Here is a 20,826-nt window from a genome sequence, read left to right on the forward strand (position 1 = left end):
AAGATCGGAATGATGTAGTGGTTGTAAGCGGAAGTTCAGTAACTGATGGGAGGGAATGTTGGATGTTGATACGAAATGGTTGGTGGGTGGAGAATGGGTAGGAGGGATGGTGTAGATCTGGGTCTGATGAGGTTTTCTATACCTTTGAGATGGGTGAGAACATCATCATCATCATCATCATTATTTAACGTCTGCTTTCCATGCTGGCATGGGTTGGACAGTTTGACTGAAGACTGAGCCAGAGACTGCACCAGGCTCCATTCCAATCTGGCAAAGTTTCTAATTTGGATGCCCTTCCTAACGCCAACCACTCCGAGAGTGTAGTGGGTGCTTTTAACGTGCCATCAGCACAAGGGCCAGTCAGGCGGTTCTGGCAATGACCATGCTCACGCTCAAAAGGTGCTTTTATGTGCTACCTGCATGGGAGTCAGTCAGGCAGCACTGGCAAGGACCATGCTCGAATGTTGTTTTTCACATGCCACCAGCATGGGCAGGTGATTAATGTGTGTGTGTGTGTGTGTGTGCATGTGTGTGTTTGTATTTTTGTGTTTATGTATCTTTTTGGATCATCATCATCATCATTTAACATCCGTTTTCCATGCTGGCATGGGTTGGACCATTTGACAAGAGCCAGTAAAGTCAGGAGCCACACCAGCCAGGTTCCATAGTCTGTTTTGGTTTGGTTTCTAACGGCTGGATGCCCTTCCTAACACCAACCGCTTTACAGAATGTACTGGGTGCTTTTTAAATGGCACCAGCACTGACAGGGTCACCAAACATCTTGCAAGACAAAATCCTGGGACATGAAAAGCACCAACCGATCGTGGTCACTGCCAGCCTCCCCTGGCACGTAAGAAGTACCCACTACACTCACAAAGTGGTTGGTATTAGGAAGGGCATCCAGCTGTAGAAACACTGCCAGATCAGACTGGAGCCTGGTGCAGCTTCCTGGCTTCCCAGACCCCGGTCAAACCATCCAACCCATGCTAGCACGGAAAACGGACGTTAAACGATGATGATGATGATGATGGAGAGTAGTATTAAGGATGGAGTGGATTTGTGCCAGTTGAGAGATTAGAGGTAAAGAGGGACATGGGTAGGTGTCTTGCTGTTGAGTGGATACATGAATACCCCAATTGGAAGAGAAAGGAGAGAGCAGATGGGAAAGAGAGAGTCGGGTCAAGAGAGCAATGTATGTTTGTGTGTGTGTTGCTGCTGGGAATGGCTGGTTGATAAAGTTTCATGAGCACTTTACCATTATTCCATATTTCATTTGCAGGCCAACAATTTTCTCCGAGCTTTCCGTACAATTCCGGAAGCTTCAGCTCTTGAGCTTATCATTGGTGACCATGACCAGCTGCAGGGCAAAGCAAACTTCACTCGCCTCATCCAGAATTGGCAACGCTTTTTGCACCAACAAGTTCATTCTGTATGTCTATCAAACTTTTCTTTTGCACATTTCACCTCCAGCTTTCTCATTTTATTAAAGCATACACATACACGCATATGCTTATGTTTATACATCTGTACTTTCACATCCACATCTTATATACACAGGCATATATATATATATATATATATCATCATCATCATCATCATCATCATTTAACGTCCGCTTTCCATGCTAGCATGGGTTGGACGGTTCAACTGGGATCTGGGGAGCCCAAAGGCTGCACCAGGCCAGTCAGATCTGGCAGTGTTTCTACAGCTGGATGCCCTTCCTAACGCCAACCACTCTGAGAGTGTAGTGGGTGATTTTATGTGCCACCGACACAGGTGCCAGACGAGGCTGGCGAACGGCCACACTCGGATGGTGTTTTTATGTGCCACCGACACAGGTGCCAGATGAGGCTGACGAACGGATGGTGTTTCTTACGTGCCCACAGCACGGAGGCCAGTCGATGCGGTACTGGCTACGGCCACGTTCGGATGGTTTTCTTGTGTGCCACCGGCACTGGTACCACAAAGATACAAATTCCATTGATGTTCATCTATTTTGATTTGATTTGATTTGATTTTCACTTGCCTCAACAGGTCTTCACAAGTGTCACAAGAAGGAAGGAAGGTATGCACAGGTGAACTGACAACGTCCCAGGTAGGGGCCACGGGTTATGGCCTGACTAGTCTTGCCGGGTCTTCGGATGATGTTTTTATGTGTCTCCGACACAGGTGCCAGATGGATGGTGTTTGTTACGTGCCCACAGCACGGAGGCCAGTCGATGCGGTACTGGCTACGGCCACGTTCGGATGGTTTTCTTGTGTGCCACCGGCACTGGTACCACAAAGATACAAATTCCATTGATGTTCATCTATTTTGATTTGATTTGATTTGATTTGATCACTTGTCTCAACAGGTCTTCACAAGTGTCACAAGAAGGAAGGTATGCACAGGTGGACTGACTACGTCCCAAATAGAGGCCACGGGTTATGGCCTGACTAGTCTTGCCGGGTCTTCGGATGGTGTTTTTATGTGCCACCAAGAAGGAAGGTATGCACAGGTGGACTGACTACGTCCCATATATATATATATATATGGTGGTCAATGCAGAAGCTAAGGATATACAAATGGTTAGTGAGAACTGTACAAGCCATATACAAGGATGCTGTCAGTAAGGTGAGGGTTGGCAACAAGTATAGCAAAGAATTCAGGGTACAAGTAGAGTTTCACCAAGGATCAGTCCTAAGGCCCCTCTTGTTCATCAGAGTCCTCTAGGCAATAACAAAGGAATTCAAGACAGGCTACCTCTAGGAGCTCCTCTATGATGCTGACCTTGTTCTTATAGCCGAATCACTACCAGAATTAGAGAAGTTTTAGGTATGAAAGCATGGTCTAGAATCGAAGATCCTTAGAGTTTACCTAGCAAAAGTCTTAATAACTAGGAAAGCAGACAAATCACAAATCCCCTCCGGTAGATGGCCATGCTTGGTCTGTAGGAAAGACATAGGTAGAAACTGCATAAGAGGTACCTGATGTAAGCTATGGACACATATCAGAGGAAGGTTAACAGGGAAACTAGTTTTTGTGTGTGGAAGGTGCACAGGTACAATAAACACCAAAAATGCACAGAAAATAGATTCTGTCAAATGCCAGTGGGGAAAACTAGAAGTAGTTGATAGCTTCCATTACTTAGGTGACCAAGTCAGTAGCTGGGGTGGATGCTCTGAGAGCATAGCTGCAAGAATAAGAATAGGCTGAGCAAAATTCAGAGAGCTCCTACCTCAATTGGTGACAAAGGCCTCTCGCATGGAGTGCAAGTCTGGTGCAACCCCTCAGCTTACCAGCTCTGATCAAACCGTCCAACCCATGCCAGCATGGACATTAAATGATGATGATGGTGATATACGTGTATGTGTGTGTGGTAACATGGTATGGGTCGTCATCATCATCAGTTAATGTCCTCTGCTGCAACTTGAGTCACTTGTTATTGGCAGCTCCTAAGAGCTAGGGGCTTGGTTGGGCCCTTTGACATTGTTTCCCTTGAAGGATACCCTTCCTAAAGATGACCACTTTACGGAATGTACTTGGTTCATTTTCTCATGGCACAAACACTACAAAGGTGAAATGGTTCTTGGTGAGAAAGATTTCATAATCCCCATACACCTTCTCTGTTTACTGAGCCAATCACTTTACATATATGCTTACATGTATCATCATCATCATTAACATCCATCTTCCATGCATGCATGGGTAGGATGGATGACAGGAGATGGTCAGGTAGAAAACCTACCCTAGGCTATTGTGTCTGTTTTGGCATATATATATATGATTATATATGAACGTGGCTGTTGCCAGCACTGCTTCATGCTGGTGGCACGTAAAATGCACCAACTGATCGTGGTCATTGCCAGTCTTGCCTGGCACGTAAAAAGCACCCACTACATCCATAGAGTGGTTGGCGTTTGGAAGGGCATCCAGCTGTAGAAACACTGCCAGATCAGACTGGGCTGGTGCAGCCTCCTGGCTTCTCAAACCCCAGTCGAACCGTCCAACCCATGATGATGATGATGATATATGTTAACTGAAAGTGGATGGTATCTGCGGAAGAGGGAGAATCAGGAAGACGTGGGATGAAGTGGTAAGGACCGATCTCAGGATGTTGGGCCTCACAGAGGAAAGGATAATGGACCGAGATATCTGGTGATATGAAATTCTTGAGAAGACCCGCCTATGTCAGTGAAACTGAGTTCTAGAAGTGCTGTGTCCCACCCACACTTAACAAGAAAACTCACACACTCTAATACAATAAATCAAACTACATCTCTACATCACATTTCTGCTTCATGTACTATGCTTACCTCCAACTCCCCAGTTCTGTCCTCTTGGCCCTGTGCCACTGTATTATTGTTCTCTACTAGCCCCTGATCTGTCTGTTCCACCCACTTCCTGTCTCACTGTATTATAGCTATCTGCTAGCCCCCGACCTGTGTGTTCCACCCACACACAACAAGAAAACTTTTCCCTTGCCTTACCTCAACAAACCAATCTACATCTCTTCTCGTTCTCAAATTTCCTCCTTCATACACTATGCCTAGCTCTCACTCCCCAATCCTGTCCTCGCAGCCCTGTTCCTCTTTATCATTGCTATCCGGTCACCCCCTACACTATATATATACCCAGGCTTTCATTCCACCCCCACCCCTCGCACTCTTTAATCACACTTCCTTCGCAATATCCTGCCACTTATATTATGGCGTTCAAACCTCAAGGGTATGCCTTGGCACTTGCCACCGTCTATATCTTTCTCTTCTTTTACTCAACCATCTCATTTATATTCTGATCCCCCGTCACTTGTGAGTATACCCAGCATTTTGCCACCATCTCTATCCTGATGTCTCCCACTCTCTCTCTCTCCTCTTGAACTTCCCTCAAGTTGGGTAACCATGTATTTCCTTTGCAGCAATAAGGCACCTATTTCTGTCTTCATTCCTGATCTCTCCTCCCCACCTCATGGTTGGGTAACCTTGTACCATCTCTACAGCAAGACACCTGTTTGTGTCTCTCTGTCTCACTATAACCTCCGACACAAAATCACCTCCTCCAATTCCGCCCCCCTCCCCAAACTCTTGAAAGTATTTTTTTTCTTGCAAGGCACTTGGTGACCCTATCAGTGTAGATGCCACTTAAAAGCACCCAGTCCACTCTTCTGAGTGGTTGGTGTTAGGAAGGGCATCCAGCTGTAGAAATCTGCCAAAACAATAACAGAAGTTTGGTGCAGGCTTCTGCCTGGCAAGCTCTTGTCAAATCATTCCACTCATGCTAGCATGGAAGGTGGATGTTAAACAATGATGACGATATATATATATATATATATATATATTTATATATATATATATATATATATATATGTGTGTGTGTGTGTGAAGTAGCAAGTTGGCAGAAATGTTAGCACACTGGATGAAATGCTTAGCAATATTTTGTCTGTCTTTACGTTCTCAGTTCAAATTCTGCCAAGGTCGACTTTGCCTTTCATCCTTTCAGGATGGGTAAATTAAGTAGCAGTTACGTACTGGGGTCAATCTAATCGACTAGCCCCATCCCCAAAAATTTTGGGCCTTGTGCCTAGAGTAGAATAGAAAATATATATATATATGTGTGTGTGTATATACATACATATATCTATGCACACTCCTCACATTGGTAAATGTATATGTGCATTCACATATATGCATATCATCATCCTCTAATGTCTGTTTTTCCATGCTGGCATGGGTTGGACAGTTTGACAGGAACCGGTAAGGCTAGGTGCTGCACCAGGTTCCATTGTCCACCATAGCATGGTTTCCACGGCTGGAATGCCTTTCCTAACACCAACCACTGAGTGTTCTGGGTCCTTTTTTTAAGTGGCATCGTCACCAGTGCTTTATGTATTTATACATCTTACACAAGCATGCATTTATTTATACATACATCAGCATACATGCATGCACATTTGCACATGGATCTTCCCCACAACCTTCCTCATCCTCATCATTGTTGACTGCCCATATTCCATGTTGGTATGAAAACCAGTGAACCAGGGAGCTGCTCTGAGTGCTGATATCTGCTTTGGCATAGTTTCTATGGCTGGATGCCTTTTCTAAAATGTGATTCCTGGTTCAATACCACCGAGTTGCAGGTGACTTCTAATGTAACCCTAGGAGGATTAAAATCTTGTGAATGAGTTTAGTAGGTGGAAACTGAAAGAAGCCACTTGTGTGTGTGTTTGTGTATAAAGGCGGTGCCCCAGCATGACCGCAGTCAAATGACTAAAACAAATAAAAGAATATATATATATATATATATATATATATATATATATATATATATATATATATATGTATATATAGTATTTTAATGTGTATAAGAAAACCCCTAATTTGGAGGTTTGAGGAATTAAGTAATTTATTAATATCTGTAATATTATTCATTTATAAAAAACACCCATATTTTTTAACCTAATTTTTGACAAAAAATGGTTCCTTATACACGTTAAAATATGGTAGTTTAGGTTTATAGAAAGACAAAGACAGGTGTAGGAACAAGCGAGTGTATTAGTTTGACATTTAGGAAAAATGGAAAAGTCTTTTAACTTTAAGAAGACCCAAGGTGCCATGCAATGGGACTGAACCTGGAACCATCTGGTTGGTAAGCAAGCTGCTTACCACACAGCCACTCCTGATATATAAATTAAATACAAAATGAAGAAAATTCTTGATCAACAAATTGACTACCATTGGTTATTTTTTTTTTATACAAGACTTAACATTTTTAACAGCTGTTTCTGTTTCCAATGTCAGTCAGTGCTGCCAAAGAAAATTCTGAGAATAATATTTGTCATATTCTATGGCACATCCGATCTGGTACATGGAGCTTGATCAGAGTGAAGACAAATGCATAAAATAAAAGAAGAGAAGAGGAAAGAAAAGGGCCTTGAGATGAGGAAAGAAGGCTTAATATATTTGAATCACACCATTTTACAGTGTAAAGTTTGAAGTCAATGAGCAAATGACTAAACTAGAAAGATAATGGCAAAATAAAACAGTACTTTAATATGAGATTCGCCAATAGGTCTAGAAAAAGAATATTTCGTAAATAATACTAATCAATATATCATTTATACACCTTGGTACCCCTAAAGAAAGATTAACCCACCAATTATTTTTCTAGTTTAGTCATTTGCTCATCGACTTCAAGCTTTACACTGCAAAATGGTATGATGCTTCTATATTAAGCCTTCTTCCCTCTTCTATCTTATGTATTTTTCTTCACTCTGTACCAGATCGGATGTGCTAAAAGAGATGACAAATATTATTCTCAGAATTTTCTTTGGTAGCGCTGACTGACATTGGAAGTAGAAACAGCTGTTAGAAATGTTAAGTTTTGTATAAAAAAAAATAATAACCGATGGGAGTCAATTTGTTTGTTGATCAAGAATTTTCTCCATTTTCTGCTTAATTTAAATTTGATTCCTGATAAAACTCTTGTTTATTCTGTTATTGCATGTATCCAGTGAGCGTAGTATGCTTGCATATCCATGCCCAGGGTTAGCATAGGTAATTTATACCAGTAATAAAAACTGATATTCTTATCCCTTAGACAGTTATTCCAAATGCTAACTCTACCAACCTATATATATATATCTATATCTGTATCTGTGTATGTTTGTCTCACACCACCACTTGACAACTGGTGTTGGTGTGTTTACATAAATATGACTTAGCAGTTTGACCAAAGAGACTGAGGTAATAAGTACCGTGCTGAGTCAATTCATTTGACTAAAAATTCTTCGAGGTGGTGCCCCAGCATGGCCGCAGTCTAACGCCTGAGACAAGTAAAATGTAAAAGATATGTATATATATATATAAATTGCTGGTAGGGACACTGTATTTCGTTTAACAACCACTATATACTCCCAAGTATATTTTAAAGGTTTATAAATCCTACCTGTGTTAGCAGTGCAATTCAGTCTTCTTTTTAAAGTGTATCTCTACAGATTTTCTTCAGAAATTAGAGCCAGCACTGAAAGTTATGACATTTCTTATTACGAATGTGTCTGTGGAAACAATGTGGTCAAAGATAGTAAAATAGAAAATGGGTGTATATTCATATTTCAGGAGTTATTGCTACTTCTTCAGTCCCACATTCAACCCATTAACAGGTCGTTGTACATACTTAGCTATCCTGATTTAACTCATCATTTTTACTTATTCAAACTCTCTTTCTCTCTCTCTCTCTTTCTCTCTCTCTCTCCTCTGTCTGTCTCTCTCTCTCTCTCTCTCATTTAAAGAACTGATTCCATCAAATTCTCAACCAGTCCAGCCATTCTACCCTTGTTGCCATCACAATTTACTGAAACCTCTGTAAATATCTAAATTTCAGGAATACTGTGTTCGAGGCACAATCTACCAGAATGCCATACCTGAAGGTGCCATTCCTGTTGAAGGTTGCCAGCAGGAAATAGCAGATTATTACTCCATACCTGTCTACACAGAACCCTGCCCTATACAGGAGAACATTCCACCAGGTGCAAATATCTTAGATCAAAGCAGTGAAGCTGTTCCAGAAAGGTAAAGGATAAACATTAGAATAATATCAATTGTTTGTGATTTTGGCACATCATCATCATCGTTTAACGTCTGTTTTCCGTGCTAGCACGGGTTGGACGGTTCAACCAGGGTCTTGGAAGCCAGGAGGCTGCACCAGGCTCCAGTCTGATCTAGCAGTGTTTCTACAGCTGGATGCCCTTCCTAACGCCAACCACTCCGCGAGTGTAGTGGGTGCTTTTTACGTGCCAGGGGAGGCTGGCAGCAACCACGATTGGTTGGTGCTTTTTACGTGCCATCGGCACAGAAGCCAACAAGGCGGCGCTGGCATCGGCCACGTTCGGGATGTTGCTTTTTACATGCCACCGGCACAGGTATCACAACTACAATTTCCATTTGATATTTATTGGGGAGAGGAGATTAGTTGATTACATCGACCCCAAAAGGATGAAAGGCAAAGTAGACCTTGCAGAATTTGAACTCTGGATGTAAAGACAGGTGAAATGCTACTAAGCATTTTACCTTACATGCTAACTATTCTGCCAGCCAGCCACTGCCTTAATAACAACCCACTACCCACATAAATTCTACCAAGTACAAGAACAAACCCAAGTCCTCAACTAATAAACACAGGGTTAACAATCTTGAGAGAAGGGTCACCTGGTACCATTGACCCCAGTAGTTGACTGGTATTTTATTTTATCAGTTCTGGAGCATTGAAAGGCAGGAATTTCACTTCACAGCAATGCGATTCCATTGTATGACATCTTGGAGTGACCAATATTTTATGGCCAGTCGAATTTGAAGGAAGGACACTGCAAAATATATACCATCATCATTATTTTTCTCTGCTGTTATGGGTCTCACAGAAACTTAATGAGGCTGATTTATCCTGTCCACAAGTGTCACCTGTTTCCAAACAATGGAATATTTCCCCTTATCTTTTCAATAACAAACAGATCAATAGTCGGACATGTTTTCATGGAAGATTCATCGTCATCGTTTAACGTCTGCTTTCCATGCTGGCATGGGTTGGACAGTTTGATGACTGGCAAGCCAGGAGGCTGCACCAGGCTCCAGTCTGATCTGGCAAAGTTTCTACAGCTGGATGCCCTTCCTAACGCTAACCACTTCGAGAGTGTAGTGGGTGCTTTTTACGTGCCACCAGCACAAGGGCCAGTCAGGCAGTACTGGCATCAACCAAGCTTGTATGGTGCTTTTTACGTGCCACCGTCACGAGAGCCAGTCAGGCAGCACTGATCACACTTGAATGGTGCTTTTTACATGTCACCAGTTTGAGGGCCAGTCAGGCAGTACTGGCATCGACCATGCTTGAATGGTGCTTTTAACGTCCCCTCGGTGCGAGTGCCAAGTAGGCGGTACTGTCATTGGCCACAACAATGACTTCACTTGACTCAACACCACTTTGTTCTTTTTTTTTATTGGTGCATAGACATCAAGACAAGAGTAAGAAGTCCCATGCACAGGCATCTGTGGATATGCTTGCATAGACACATACTCAAACAAATCTCACAGACACTCTCATACTCACACATACATGTTTATGTGCACATCTTGGGCTTCTTACAGTTTCCATTTATCTTTTCTTGTGAGCTCACCATATAAAATGCACCCATTCCAGCACCACATGAAGGGCACTCGTACTGGTCCCACGTGAAATGCTTGCATGCTGGTGTCATATAAACAGCACCCAGTTACACTCTGTAAAGTGGTTGGCATTAGGAAGGCCATCCTACCATAGAAAACCATGCCAAAACAGACAATTGGAAACTGGGGCAGCTCTCCAGTCTTGCCAGCTCCTGTCAAACTGTCCAACCCATGCCAGCCTGGTAAATGGACGTTAAATGATGATGATATTCACATTGGTCAACCCATGGCCCTGATAGACAATACCAGCCAACAGTGTCTTGTGGTGGGTATGAACCATGAACCACATGATTTTGAAGTGAACCTCAACTGCAGAACCACGTCTGTGCCTTGGTCCCAAAGTAAAATTACTGTTATACTACAAGGAGTTTCTATAGATTTTTAACTAGCTCTGTGTGTGTGTGTAGATGACTGTAACTTGCCTGTATGTTCAGTATCACAAAATCTTCATGGATGGGAAAAGAGGGATCAGCCAGTCTAGTTTCAAGCCTATGTTAGGATCTCTTGGATGACAGGGATATAAATATATAACACACTAGCTTTATGTATTTTTTAAATCTTTTTACTTGTTTCAGTGATTAGATTGCAGCCATGCTGGGGCAGCACTGCCTTCAAGAAGTTTTAGTCAAACTAATTGACCCCAATACTTATTTTGTCTTTCACACCTTGTCCTTACTCTGTTGGTCTCTTTTTGCCCAACTACTAAGTTATGAGGTTGTAAACACACCAACACTATTTGTCAAGTGGTGTATGTGTGTGTTTATATATATATATATATATATATATATATAGATAGATAGATAGATAAGTGGTACGCTGTGCAGGTAGCACGTAAAAAGCACCCACTACACTCACAGAGTGGTTGGCATTAGGAAGGGCATCCAGCCGTAGAAACACTGCCAGATCAGACTGGGCCTGACGCAGCCTTCTGGCTTCCCAGACCCCAGTTGAACCATCCAGGCCATGCTAGCATGGAAAACGGACGTTAAATGATGATGCACATATATATCATCATCATCATCGTTTAACGTCCGCTTTCCATGCTAGCATGGGTTGATACACATATGTGCACATATATATATATGCACACACACATATATATATGACAGGCTTCTTTCAGTATCCGTCTACCAAATCCACCTACAAGGCTTTGGTTGGCCCAGGGCTATAGTAGAAGACATTTACTCAAGGTGCCATGCAATGAGACTGAACTCAGAGCCATGTTGTTGGCAAACAAACTTCTTACCATACAGCCTAGTATATATATATATATATATATATATATATATATATATATATATATATACGCACACATCCACACACATGCACATATTGGGAGAGAGTGGGATAGGGGTGTCGGTGTGTCCTTGGTTTGACGTAGCATGATAGCTGTGAATGAGTGTATTCCCCATGTCATATACAGTGTCCTTCATTTCCAATTTTCTGTGGAAACATATCTGGCCACAGAGAAATGTTGCCTTGGAAATGGAAGAAGGCTGGTGACAGGAAGGGCATCCACTTGTACAAAAAAAAAAACCTCAATGCATCTATGGAAAAATTCGCATTAATATAATTATAATAATGATGATGATGATACTGAAGTGATGTTGATATTTATTGTCCTTTCTTTCTTAGTCCACCCAAATCTGAGCCAGAAGTTTCTATAGTAAGTCAGCTGTTTGGAATTGAGATGGAAACACTTCTACGATGTCGTTGTGGCCATGAGACTCACAGAACCTCTTATCCTACCCTCACCAACTTATCATATCCATCATCAAACACAGGTCAGTCATATATCTTTAATCTTCTCTCATCTACAGATCTTATTTTGCTTCCTTTTTTGCTATCCTTTATTTATTTTTTTCTGTTGTTTCCTGTTATACTTTTCCATCTTACTTCTGTTATTTTCTATTTCTTCTGTGTAGCCCCTTTCATAACTTAATCGTTTAGCATTTAAACCACCCATATTAAGCCCAAACACCATATGTGTTCTATGTTCAAACGGGGAAGATCTGGTCTCTCATACCTACCCTACAATGTCATTCTGAAAAATAAACAATCACATCAAAATTTCAATGCTACGAGATAATGCATGATTAATTTAAAACAATCTGAATAAACAGACCTAATATTTGATGCCAGCGCCTTCTTGACTAGCTTCATTGTCGGTGGCACGTAAAAAGCACCAACCAATTGTGGCCATTGCCAGCCCCGCCTGGCACCTGTGCCGGTGGCACGTAAAAAACACCCACTACACTCACAGAGTGGTTGGCATTAGGAAGGGCATCCAGCTGTAGAAACACTGCCAGATCAGACTGAAGCCTGGTGCAGCCTCCTGGCTTCCCAGACCCCAGTCGAACTGTCCAACCCATGCTAGCATGGAAAACGGACGTTAAACGATGATGATGAATATTTGATAAAGTAATCTGGATGCTAAACGGTTCATCTGCGTTAGATATACAAACCAATGCCTAAACCACACAGGGCCTGAGGGAATCACTGCCCCTACCAACTTAAACCACTCATATTGACATTGTCAAAGTCTCCAGATTTTGGAAATCAAGTAGAATCCTGACCCTAAATTCCACCCACACCAAAACCACAAAAACCACACCAAAATAGTTGTATCAGTCAGATCCCTGTCTTCAACATCACTAACTCACACATCCCAACATGGGGCCATCGTGCATCACAACCACCACCCTCACCACAGAATAGATGATGGCTTCAGCAACAACATTTACATGAATAATCTCAGCAAATCAGTTCTTCAACTTACTGTCTTATATTGGTACTACGAAAAGTATCTAACTGTGGGAACCAATCCAAAACAGACAATGGTGATTGGTGCGGCCCCTTGCCTTACCAGCTCCCGTCAAACCATCCAACCCATGCCAGCATGAAAAATGGACATTGAATAATGCAGATGATGTCCTGCATAAATTACATCACCATGGTTACACATCCAGTGTGTAACCAGGTGTTGCTGTCTGGTGGTGTTACACGACTTTCAGCTCCCAAATTACAAATTTGGTGTTAGATAAGTTACAATCTTAAGTTACACACCTGCTGTGTTACAACTTGGTGTTATGTATGTTACAACCCTCAGGGTATACATCCGTTGTGTTACATAGTCTTTACAATCTGGTGTTATATAAGTTACAAGACAAGCATCAACAGCCCTTCAACACCTCCTCAAACGCCATCACGAGAACAAAGGAGACTTCAATGCCCTTGACAATGTCCTGTCCGTCTCTCTCTCTATATATATATGTGTGTGTGTTATATATAAATTACTTCAAAGTCTTGCTGACTATATAAAATATTCTTACCTGAGGAGATGCAATAAGACTGGAAAATATCCATTACTTTGCCAAAATGTTCAGTTTATTTTATAGGAGTTATCTCCCTTGCATGTTTTTTTTTTAGCTTCTAAATACAACTTTCAAGAAGGGAGGTTTTGTCTACTGACTACATAGATAATCTCGTTTAATCAAACATAAACATAGATAAGAATCTGTTGTGTGAGTGTATTCTGCTCCTCCTCCTTCCCCTCTTCTCCAGTGTATTCCAATGTCGTCCCTCCACCACTCTCTTCTGCCCCATGGTTGCAGACTCAGCCCCACTGTGTGGCACCTTGGTCAAGTGTTGCCTGCTATAGCTTCAAGCTGACCAAAGCCTTGTGAGTGGATTTGGTAGATGGAAACTGTAAAAAGCCTGTCATATATATATTCATGTGTACGCCTTTGTGTGTTTGTCCCCACCCACCATTCGACAACTGGTGTTTGTTTATGTCCATCATCATCATCATCATTTAACGTCCACTTTCCATGCTAGCATGGGTTGGACGATTTTGACTGAGGGCTGGTGAACCAGATGGCTGCACCGGGCTTCAATCTTGATCTGGCAGAGTTTCTAAAGCTGGATGCCCTTCCTAATGCCAACCACTCCGAGAGTATAGTGGGTGCTTTTACGTGTCACCGGCACGAGGCCAGTCAGGCAGCACTGGCAAAGACCTCACTCAAATCTTTTACACATGCCACCGGCACAGGTGCCAGTAAAGCAATGCTGGTAACGATCAAGCTCGAATGGTATCTTTTACTTGCCACCGGCACCGAGGCCAGATAGCCGCTCTGGCAACGATCACGATCGGATGGTGCTCTTAATACCCTACTAGAACGGGGCTCGAGTGCCAGTAATGCGACGCTGGTTTTAACAATTTGGCAAAAGAGACCAATAGACTAAGTACCAGGTTTTAAAAAAATAAATGTACTTGGCTCAATTTATTCGACTAATAACATGTCATGGTGGTGCCCCAGTATGGCCACAGTCTAATTACTGAAACAAAAGATAAAAAAAGACCCCACCCTCTGCATACTCCCCCTCAAACCACTGATTTTTGTTTTGTTTTACAGATGAACCTCCTCAAGTCATTTCATTCTCTAACATCTTGTTGCACAGTTTAACATCAGAGCAGGTGATGCAAGCTTGGTGCAGTGTTTGCAGCCGTTATCAAACCCATGTGAGTAGTCCGTGCACACACATGCATGCACATACACAAACGTGTACACACATACACAAAGATGAAAAATAAACTGGCTCTCCGTTCGTTATGATGACGAGTGTTCCAGTTGATCCAATCAAAGGAACGGCCTGCTCGTGAAATTTTATTTCTTTATTACCCACAGGGGGCTAAACATAGAGGGGACAAACAAGGACATACAAAGGGATTAAGTTGATTACATCAACCCCAGTGTGTAACTGGTACTTATTTAATCGACCCCAAAAGGATGAAAGGCAGAGTTGACCTTGGCAGAGTTTGAACTCAGAATGTAAAGACAGATGAAATACCACTAAGCATTTTGCCCAGCTTACTAATGTTTTTGCCAGCTCGCCACCCTAACCTGCTCATGAAATTAACAGGGAAGTGGCTGAGTACCCCACAGACACACTTACCCATAACAAAGTTCTCTAGTAGAGAGTGAGACAAGGCTGGCCCCTTTCGAATACAAGTACAGCTCATTGTTGCCCAGTTGAGTGGACAGCAGCAATGTGAAATAAAGTGTCTTGCTCAAGGACATAACATGCTGCCAGGAATTGAACTCACAACTTTATGATCACATGCAGAACACCCTAACACACACACACATATACATAGTGATAGTGATCCTTTCTTCTTTTTACAGGTCCAGAAAAAACTCATAAAATCTCTTCCAGATATTATTGCCTTAAATTGTGGCCTCGACAACCCTCGTGATATAGAATTCTGGAAGACGCAGTTACAGGTGAGTTTTTCACTCTTGATATATTTTTTTGTTTGTTACCTTCCAATTTTGTTTATTTCACATGAGTCGCCTCCTCCTCTCATCCCACCGTGTAAAGTCACCTATGCTGGTGCCATGTATAAATCACCCATGTTGATGGTGTAAAGCATTTGTGGTTGGTGCCATCTAAAAGGCACTTGCACTGGTGCCACATAAAACTACTTGTTGTGCTGGTGGCACATCAAAAGCACCCACCACACACTGTCGAGTGGTTGGCATTAGGAAAAGCATCCAACCATGGAAACCATGCCAAAACAAACAGTTGGAGCCTGGGGCGACCCTCCAGCCTTGCCATCTCCTGTCAAACTGTCCAACATATGCCAGCATAGAAAACAGAGTTTACATGATGACAATGGTGGTGGTGGCAGCAGTGTACATATATATATATATATATATATATATATATATATATATATATATATATATATATATATATAATATGTATACACAACCATGGTTGATGCTAGTGCCACCTGACTGGCTCCCGTGCTGGTGGCATGTAAAAAGCACCATTCAAGCATGGTCAATGCCAGTACCACCTGAATGGCCCTCATGCTGGTGGCACATAAAAAGAACCCACTATACTCTCGGGGTGATTGGCATTAGGAAGGGCATCCAGCTGTCGAAACCTTACCAGATCAAATTGGAGCCTGGTACAGCCTTCAGGACAATGATGATGATGATATATATATATATATATATATATTTTGTGTATGTATGAATCAGTCAATTTTTTTCTTTGCAAAATAGTATCAACTGGTTACAAGTCCCTGCTGAACAGTTTTTATTTCAGAGATTTCCTTCTCCTTGACAGATTATCTTTACTACGACTGGTGAATTTTATATTTTATTTTGATTTTGATTTTGATTTTATTATTAATTAGAGGAATGAGAGCAATGTCTTTTTTTTATAGCATTTACAAATTCTTGCAGATGTGTGAGTGAAATGATGTAGCTAATGCTTAATCCTGAACCTGTCCAGGAAAGACCTGGAGTTGGGGTGGAATGTGGAACCAGGCAACTTGTTAAAGTACTCTGGATCTTCACTTTACATGCAAATCAGTTTCACAAGCAATTTTTTTAACATAAAATCTCTTTCAGGTGATGGATGACCTTCAGGAAAGAATTCGTGAACTGGGGTTCTTCTGGAACATAGTTGTGATTTCTGTGATATTTGACTTTAAAAAAATAATAAGGTTTCTTGATTTTTAATGTGGGTTTTTTTTCTATTCTTTTTGTTTTTCCTAAGATTATCAAAAAAGACAGCACAGAACAGAAGGAAGAAATAGCTAGTCCAAAGAAGAAACTGTGTCGTTATGGTAAACTCTGTAAACGGAAAGATTGCTTCTTTCGGCATGAACCAAACCCACAGTGAGTAATTTTTTTTTTTCCTACTCTAAGAACTAGGCTCGAAATTTTGGGGGAGGGGGCCAGTCAATTAGATTGACCCCAGTATGCAAATGGTACTTAATTTATCGACCCGAAAAGGATGAAAGGCAAAGTTAACCTCTGCAGAATTTGAACTCAGAATGTCAATCATCATCATCATCATCATCATCATTTAACGTCTGCTTTCCATGCTAGCATGGGTTGGACGGTTCAACTGGAGTCTGGGGAGCCCGAAGGCTGCACCAGGCCAGTCAGATCTGGCAGTGTTTCTACAGCTGGATGCCCTTCCTAACGCCAACCACTCCGAGAGTGTAGTGGGTGATTTTATGTGCCACCGACACAGGTGCCAGACGAGGCTGGCGAACGGCCACACTCGGATGGTGTTTTTTATGTGCCACCGACACAGGTGCCAGACAAGGCTGGCAGACGGCCACGCTCGGATGGTGTTTTTATGTGCCACCGACACAAGTGCCAGATGAGGCTGGCGAACGGCCACGATCGGATGGTGTTTGTTACGTGCCCACAGCACGGAAGCCAGTCGATGCGGTACTGGCTACGGCCACATTCGGATGGTTTTCTTGTGTGCCACCGGCACTGGTACCACAAAGATACAAATTCCATTGATGTTCATCTATTTTGATTTGGTTTGATTTGATTTTCACTTGCCTCAACAGGTCTTCACAAGTGTCACACACTTGCCTCAACAGGTCTTCACAAGTGTCACATACTTGCCTCAACAGGTCTTCACAAGTGTCATAAGAAGGAAGGTATGCACAGGTGGACTGACTACGTCCCAGGTAGGGGCCACGGGTTATGGCCTGACTAGTCTTGCCGGGTCTTTGGATGGTGTTTTTATGTGCCACCAACACAGGTGCCAGATGAGACTGGCGAACGGCCACGATCGGATGGTGTTTGTTACGTGCCCACAGCACGGAGGCCAGTCGATGTGGTACTGGCTACGGATGGTTTTCTTGTGTGCCACCGGCATTGGTACCACAAAGATACAAATTCCATTGATGTTCATCTATTTTGATTTGATTATGATTATTATTATTATCACTTGCCTCAACATGTCTTCACGAGTGTCATTTGATTTGATTTGATTTGCACTTGCCTCAACAGGTCTTCACAAGTGTCATAAGAAGGAAGGTATGCACAGGTGGACTGACTACGTCCCAGGAAGGGGCCACGGGCTATGGCCTGACTAGTCTTGCCGGGTCTTCGGACAGGTGCCAGATGAGGCTGGCGAACGGCCACAATCGGATGGCGTTTGTTATGTGCCCACAGCACGGAGGCCAGTCGATGCGGTACTGGCTACAGCCACGTTCGGATGGTTTTCTTGTGTGCCACCGGCACTGGTACCACTGAGATACAGATTCCATTGATGTTCATCTATTTTGATTTGTTTTGATTTTTTGATTTGTTGATTTTCACTTGCCTCAACAGGTCTTCACAAGTGTCACAAGAAGGAAGGTATGCACAGGTGGACTGACTACGTCCCAGGTAGGGGCCACCACGATCGGATGGTGTTTGTTATGTGCCAACATTTCAGAGGCCAGTCGATGCGGTACTGGCTACGGCCACGTTCGGATGGTTTTCTTGTGTGCCACCGGTACTGGTACCACAAAGATACAAATTCCATTGATGTTCATCTATTTTGATTTGGTTGTCAAGACAGATGAAATACCTATTTCTTTACTACCCACAAGGAGCTAAACACAGAGAGGACAAACAAGAACAGACAAATGGATTAAGTCGATTATATCGACCCCAGTGCATAACTGGTACTTAATTTATTAACCACCGAAAGGATGAAAGGCAAAGTCGACCTCAGTGGAATTTGAACTCACAACGTAACGTCAGATGAAATACTGTTAAGCATTTCGCTCAGCATGCTAACGTTTCTGCCTGCTTGCTGTCTTATATTTGTAAAATATTCTTTTCTACTCTAAGCACAAGACCTGAAATTTTGGGGGAGAGTGCCAGTCGATTAGATTGACCCCAGTATGTAACTGTTACTTAATTTATCGACCCCAAAATGATGAAAGGCAAAGTCAACCTCAGCGGAATTTGAACTGAGAACATAAAGACAGACGAAATATCGCTAAGCATTTTTCCCGGTGTGCTAACATTTCTGCCAGCTCACTGCCTACAATGAGTAAATATTGAGTGAGGAAAAAAGATAGATACGGGTGGGGGAGAGACGGATAGGGAGGAGCAGATTTATTTTGTTTCAGCTGTTTTTGTGAAATGTCTGGGGTAGTGGTATAGGGTTTGGTGTGTTGTAGGGTACCTGGGATTTTGTAGTGCATTTGGGATGCAGCAGCAAGTCTGGAGTACCATGGTAAATCTGGGATATTGTCTTGTATAGTTTAGTAGCATGGTTGTTAACCATTTTTATCTACAAACTCCTTTGATTCCTACTGCTCCTTCATAGCCATTCGATGTTTCAGAAAATCTTATTACATTTTTTTATAATTGAATATTATAAGAAATTGTATTAAAAAATTGTTAAAATATTCTGTGTATTGAAGGAGCATAACCAATTTGTTGCAAATTTTAACAACAAAATCTTATGTAGAGCCCTCTTCTCCCCCACTTTGTTTAAGTGTCGGATGTACCTCAGTTGAGGACCACTTGTTTAGTGTCTTAGTTTGTCATGCAGGTCTCATAATGTGTCTGGTTTTTATCCATTCATCTCTTTGCATCATCTTATTCACCAATTTTCTTGTAATTTTCTGCTGTTTAACCCTTTAACATTAAAATTATTCTGTCAACTGGAATGCTTATTTATTCACATCATCATCATTTAATGTCCGTTGTCCATGCTGGAAGGCTGCACCAGACTTCAGACTGATTTGGCATAGTTTTCTACAGCTGGATGCCATTCTTAATGCCAACCACTCCGAGAGTGTAGCGGGTGCTTTTACGTGCCACCAGGGAAACTGATGGAATAAGTATCCGGCTTTAAAAAAATAGGCACTGGGATACATGTGCTTGAAGTTCTTGAAGGTGGTACTCCAGCATGGCTGTAGTCTAAGTAACTGAAACGAGTAAAAGATAATATGGGGGTGTGGCTGATATTTTCTTCCGTGTAAGAAATCTTTTCCTTTGACCTTATATTCCTCTTTGTCTTCTTCAGGAGTTATGATCAATCAAGTGATGGTGGGGATTCACTTAACGAAGAAAATTCTCAGTCCAGCTACGTCCCAACAGGCTTACGGCTTTCTCTCTCAAACAACGTATTTTCAGTGAACAGATTAACAGAAGAGGTAAGTGAGGAAGTGGGGCAGGTATTTGCAGGAAAGGGGTGTTCTCTAATTAAATTATGTTAATTATATTGTGATTCACTTCCCTGTGTTGTTCCTGCTGCTGAATAACTTCTGTTAGTGTTGTTTTAGCAGATATACTGAGTGCAGTAAAAGAATTTCTCAGATCTACCATTCTTGATAAATGTCCCAACATCAAATGCATGTTGTACATTGGTCCAAACCATGGTGGGAACTAAGAGGAAATGGTAAAACCTTAGCTACCTAAAGACACTGTTTCTAGCTGCCTTACTTCACCAGTGCCTCACCAGTGGTCATTCTACTGCAAATCCCTAATCAAATGTTTTTCAGTCTGGATAAACGATACCCTAATCTCATCTGGGTCCATGTCTCACATCTTATGCTCATCTGTCCATCATCATCATCATCATCATCGTTTAACATCCGCTTTCCATGATAGCATAGGCTGGATGGTTCGACTGGGGTCTGGGAAGCCAGGAGGCTACACCAGGCTCCAATCTTGATCTGACAGAGTTTCTACAGCTGGATGCCCTTCCTAACACCTACCACTTTGAGAGTGTCCATGTCCTGTTATATAAATTATAAAGCTATCAGAACATGTCACTTTTGGTCTGGTTTATTGTGATGTATTT

The 20,826-nt window shown here is 42.1% G+C and overlaps 2 protein-coding genes across 5 annotated transcripts in view; both read left to right on the plus strand.

Moving 5' to 3' along the window:
• The window catches only part of LOC115215459 (organic cation transporter protein-like), a 463,156-nt gene that overhangs the window by 104,754 nt on the left and 337,576 nt on the right, over nucleotides 1-20,826 (plus strand). The window lies entirely within an intron of this gene.
• LOC115215609 (PAN2-PAN3 deadenylation complex catalytic subunit Pan2) overlaps nucleotides 1-20,826 on the plus strand; it is a 69,572-nt gene that overhangs the window by 32,126 nt on the left and 16,620 nt on the right. For all 4 annotated transcript variants that reach the window (XM_036506069.1, XM_029784831.2, XM_029784832.2 and 1 more), the window contains 7 exons: nucleotides 1,280-1,429; nucleotides 8,360-8,547; nucleotides 11,827-11,975; nucleotides 14,607-14,713; nucleotides 15,378-15,476; nucleotides 16,765-16,886; nucleotides 20,047-20,176. In XM_036506069.1, coding sequence (XP_036361962.1) covers nucleotides 1,280-1,429; nucleotides 8,360-8,547; nucleotides 11,827-11,975; nucleotides 14,607-14,713; nucleotides 15,378-15,476; nucleotides 16,765-16,886; nucleotides 20,047-20,176 — 945 coding nt within the window. The remainder of the gene's footprint in view (nucleotides 1-1,279; nucleotides 1,430-8,359; nucleotides 8,548-11,826; nucleotides 11,976-14,606; nucleotides 14,714-15,377; nucleotides 15,477-16,764; nucleotides 16,887-20,046; nucleotides 20,177-20,826) is intronic.

The sequence above is a fragment of the Octopus sinensis genome, linkage group LG9 (genome assembly GCF_006345805.1).
Source record: "Octopus sinensis linkage group LG9, ASM634580v1, whole genome shotgun sequence".
In the NCBI taxonomy this organism is placed as follows: domain Eukaryota; kingdom Metazoa; phylum Mollusca; class Cephalopoda; order Octopoda; family Octopodidae; genus Octopus; species Octopus sinensis.